Source organism: Lucilia cuprina, chromosome 4, assembly GCF_022045245.1.
Source record: "Lucilia cuprina isolate Lc7/37 chromosome 4, ASM2204524v1, whole genome shotgun sequence".
NCBI lineage: Eukaryota > Metazoa > Arthropoda > Insecta > Diptera > Calliphoridae > Lucilia > Lucilia cuprina.
The window spans coordinates 91,773,103-91,775,503 of NC_060952.1; the positions used below are offsets into that span (position 1 = coordinate 91,773,103).

Here is a 2,401-nt window from a genome sequence, read left to right on the forward strand (position 1 = left end):
GCTTGAAAAGACTCAGACAATTTCAGAAAAAAGGATCAAGAACTCTATTGTTTGCCCAATAAAAAGAGGGTTAGTTACACACACATACGCACACATACACACACTCTAAATCTGCTGGAATTAAAATTAAAGCAACAATCCCTTATATAAATTTTATAAATTTACAATTTTACTTAAGAGATAAAAGATATAACGGTACTTAAAGGATCAACAATAAATCTTATCTCACTTTGGAATCGGTTTTGCTATATTTTTACTCTCTCCCTCTCTCTCTTTTTCTCTTGCAGTCTAATCAGTAATGTCAACTAAACAAAACCGTTTAAATATGTTTCATAAAAAGCTTTCAGTTTAAAATCTAAAAAAGCTTTATTTATATATCAAAAAATCACAATTTCTTTGCCGCAAATACGGAATACTTATGTACAGGATCAATTTTTTCCGCAAATGTTTTACCCTCAAACATAAATTTCGAATTTTCCTCTTTAAATAAAGTTTCAAAACCCAATTTCTCACCCACAGCTTGTGAGTAACGTGAGGTAAATACTGAAATAATAGCTTTCGGTTTTTGTCCCCTCAAATGTGGGGGTAAATGTTGAGCCTCTTCACAATCGTTTGCTTTAAGTTTGGCAGCATATTCCAGCAGATATTTAGCCAATGACAGAGCAATACCACGTTTAGCATACTCGGTACGGGTGGAAAGGAAACTTAACTCTATAACACAATCGATTTGCCACTCCTTGAAAATGTCATAAGTGCCCTCAAGAATGCGTAGATAATTGCCTACTGTTTGCATATTGGGAGTTTTAAAGGAACCAAAGACTTCATCTAAAGTTATTTGAGCAGAGGGATTCTGTGGAAACAATTTAATATACATTTTAAAAATTAGAAAGAAAAGTGTTAATCATTGCTTAATTACCACAAGTTTATTTATGCATAGGGCCACCAGTTCTTGAGTTTTAACATCTCGTGCTGCGAATGATATTGAGTCCTTTAGTATGGCTTTTAGAAGAACTCGCATTTCAGCAATAGTTTCTGGTTTTTCACATAGATTACAGGCTATGCTGACATTTTCATATTTCATAAAGTAATTTCGGAATAACTGAAAGGAAAGATAAAGGATCTTTGAAAACCCTTTTCAAATATGTATATCTATCTATCTATCTATCTATCTATCTATCTATCTATCTATCTATCTATCTATCTATCTATCTATCTATCTATCTATCTATCTATCTATCTATCTATCTATCTATCTATCTATCTATCTATCTATCTATCTATCTATCTATCTATCTATCTATCTCACCAACGTGAAGAGAAACTCAAAAAAACTGCTGGACCGATAAAAGAGCAATGTCTATATAAATCGAAGAAGAGTACCAGAGCTTTCAGATAATTAAACTTTAAAGCTGCATGTGAAAATGTCTACAAAAACTGTAAGCTGTCAAAGTTAAACATACATTTGGAACAAATAAGTCAACTTGACAGCCTGTAGCTTTGTATGTTTTGCTTTAAGATGGTTCACAGTATAATATTTTTGAAGCTTAAGTCCAGACCTATAATTTTTATATATAGTTTGGAAGTTATGCATTTTTAAACATTATTTTGAAAAGCAATTTTACAAAATCCATAAAAAGTCAACACTGATCCATTACAGTTCAAACTAATGCACTATTACTTAATAATTTAACTATTATTCTAAACATTCTTCTAATAATTTTCAAAATTTGGAAACCATAGCTTTTATCCCAATAGAACACCTTACCTCTATAGCCTCCTCATACAAATCCTCGGTTATTTTTATAATTTCCACTTCACCTAAAACACATTACAAATAAAAAAAAACACAATAATTTTTATATAATTTAATTAAAATTGTATCTTTAAACATTTTTAAAATACCATCACATATTAACTGCAAGCTTTGAGAAGGCATTTTAACACTTTTAATATAAACTTAAGCTACGCTTTCAAATCAAATACAACCGTTTAGCAACCCTTATAAATTTATACTGATATCCAAATACAACAATTTATTATATTATTCTTATGAAAATCTGAACAAAAAAACTGCAAATGCAAATAAATTACTTGTACGAGTACAGACTACAATCGAAAAAAACAAAAAATTTTTCCAGAGATTCAATTTAACAAGATCATCATTAAATAATGAGTAAAATTTAACAAACAGAGAGTGAGAAAGAATGAGAGAAAAATATTCTAACAAACTAAAATAAATGAAAATAAACTATTTTTAAATTAAAATTAAAAATATCACTCACTCATTGTCGGAACTATTTGACAATCTATTAAGGGGGGAATAAATAGTATAATGTTTGTGCTATTTATTCTTTTTAGTTAATAATTTTAATAGAAAAAAGTCTTTTAATTAAATTGATGA

At 29.1% G+C, this 2,401-nt stretch overlaps 1 protein-coding gene across 1 annotated transcript; it reads right to left on the reverse strand.

The window, feature by feature from the left end:
• Positions 1-351: 351 nt before the first annotated feature.
• Positions 352-2,040, reverse strand: LOC111685808. The gene is made up of 4 exons (XM_023448089.2): positions 1,903-2,040; positions 1,766-1,818; positions 917-1,099; positions 352-850 (listed from the first exon to the last, which is right to left on the reverse strand). Exons 1-4 carry the CDS (start codon positions 1,934-1,936, stop codon positions 386-388), a joined length of 735 nt encoding a protein of 244 aa, XP_023303857.2. The 5' UTR covers positions 1,937-2,040; the 3' UTR covers positions 352-385.
• Positions 2,041-2,401: the final 361 nt, after the last annotated feature.

Coding starts and splice junctions, on each gene's coding strand:
- LOC111685808 (XM_023448089.2), bottom strand. CDS start 1,936: ATGCCTTCTCAAAGCTTGCAGTTAATATGTGATG. Junction 1,819..1,902: donor CTTGCAGTTAATATGTGATG/GTATTTTAAAAA, acceptor AATGTGTTTTAG/GTGAAGTGGAAATTATAAAA. Junction 1,100..1,765: donor TGTATGAGGAGGCTATAGAG/GTAAGGTGTTCT, acceptor CTTTCCTTTCAG/TTATTCCGAAATTACTTTAT.